Source organism: Galeopterus variegatus, unplaced genomic scaffold, assembly GCF_000696425.1.
Source record: "Galeopterus variegatus unplaced genomic scaffold, G_variegatus-3.0.2 Scaffold10229, whole genome shotgun sequence".
Lineage (NCBI taxonomy): Eukaryota > Metazoa > Chordata > Mammalia > Dermoptera > Cynocephalidae > Galeopterus > Galeopterus variegatus.
This window is the reverse complement of record NW_007736340.1, coordinates 72,436-74,180: the sequence shown is the minus strand read 5'-3', so window position 1 is coordinate 74,180 and position 1,745 is coordinate 72,436. Positions and strand designations below refer to the sequence as shown.

General features: G+C 43.6%; 1 protein-coding gene across 1 annotated transcript in view; it reads left to right on the top strand.

Annotated features, from left to right (window-relative positions):
* SRGAP1 (SLIT-ROBO Rho GTPase activating protein 1) overlaps positions 1-1,059 on the top strand; it is a 19,553-nt gene extending 18,494 nt beyond the window's left edge. Inside the window, 1 exon segment of the mRNA XM_008594140.1 lies at positions 5-1,059. Within this exon segment, the coding sequence (XP_008592362.1) occupies positions 5-145 (141 nt within the window). The 3' untranslated portion in view covers positions 146-1,059.
* Positions 1,060-1,745: the final 686 nt, after the last annotated feature.

Genomic DNA, 1,745 nt, shown 5'->3' with positions numbered 1-1,745 from the left:
CAAGCCTACGGTGGCACCCAGGATGGGTGTGCAGCTGAAGCCCCCAGCCCTTAGGCCGTAACCTGCTGTTCTTCCCAAAACAAATCCTACTATAGGACCTGCCCCACCTACCCAGGGTCCAACAGACAAGTCTTGCACAATGTAAAAACCAGCTGAGCAAGGCCATGAGGAGAGGTGATTTAAAAAAGAAAACGGATTACTGACAAAAAATCAGCGATCCATAACTTTCCTTAGTTTTGTGCTTATAACTGGAGATCTTTTGGCTTTTCTATGTTGTTGGATGTAATGTCGAGACTAGCTAAATTAACACGGGCATTTGTATTTTGTAATTTTTTTTAAATAACTGGACATATCCTATGTCATTTTAAAGACAATAGAAACACTTAGACTTACTTGAAAATCCAATGCTGCACCACTTGTAACAAAGGCAACACCACTCTCTGCATTGTACAGCGCTTCATATTTAGTGTAGCCCGGATGAGTCAGAAATGGCCTGATCCGAAGGCAGGAGAATCCCAGTTCCAGGTCTTACTGGAGTATAACCAGCGTTGGTCTGTGGCACTTGGGGTAATGGCTGAACAGTGATCACATCATTGTTTGGTACCTGACAGCGAGCACCTCTGATTGCATGCAGAGCTAGGGTCCAGCTCATGCTAAAGACTCACAGTTGTCACAGTGAGACATTCCCAGTGGGACCTTCAGCCCATGGCTTGAATGGGTTAGATGGATGACTGCCTCTTTCAAAAGTTGTTTCCCTGGCCCGGGTTAAAGACTCAGTGAAAGAGGGTCGATCCTCTGCAGTTATTGCTTGAACTTAACCTGGGAAAGGAGAGGGAGACTATCTCCAAAGCTGTCGATGTTACTCCTTTCGTGGGTGTGATCAGGCCCAAGACTTCCAAGTCTACCCCCTGCATTCACAAAGGACTAAACAGTTAATTTTAAAGACCTTCTGGTTATGCTACTCCACAAACTGTTCAATAACTGCCTGGAGAATATTTCTATCTCCCCTAAATCCCTGTGTTCCCCTCCGTGGAAATGAAGAGAAGCAGCACGCAGGTCCTTGGTTCGTTCTGTCTTTTCTCAATTACCTTGGTTCCTTTAAACATGCCACAAAGGCCTGATGACCCTAAAATTGAAATCCTAGCTGTCCTCTCCATCTGCCTCTGAGCCAGCTCCGAACTGGCTATGGTACTTGAGTAAGAGCCGTGCCAGGCCAATATGGACAATTACCTCGTGGTTCCAGTATGATTTCCTCCCAATTTTGCACCTTGGAGCCATGACTTTTTCTTTTTTTGCATGTGGTTTCCACATAACGTATGTAGTCAGCTGAGCCCAATTAGGAATCCTCTTTCTCTGGCATCTTATCACACAATTTTTCTTTAGCTCATATTTGTATTTTTCCCTCTGTCTTAAAAAAAAAAAAAAACTTGGTTTGATTTAATTGTTTTTACTAAGGTACAAATCACCGTTGACCTATCAGCAGCAGCAGCTATTACCTGTAGACCTATGAGCATTTTATCTACTCTATCACTGAACCACTGAACTTACTGATAAGAGACTTTTTTTTTTAAGGAAAATGAATGATCCATACACAACTAACCCCTCTAGACCACCACTGATTTCCTTCTAGGTTTGGTTTCAAACTGGCAGCCAATTGCATAAATTTTATCAGCCCACTGGTGAAGGCATCATGCAGAAATGAATCAGGATCTCTATTAAAAGCAAGATCGTGGGCCCGCCCGGTG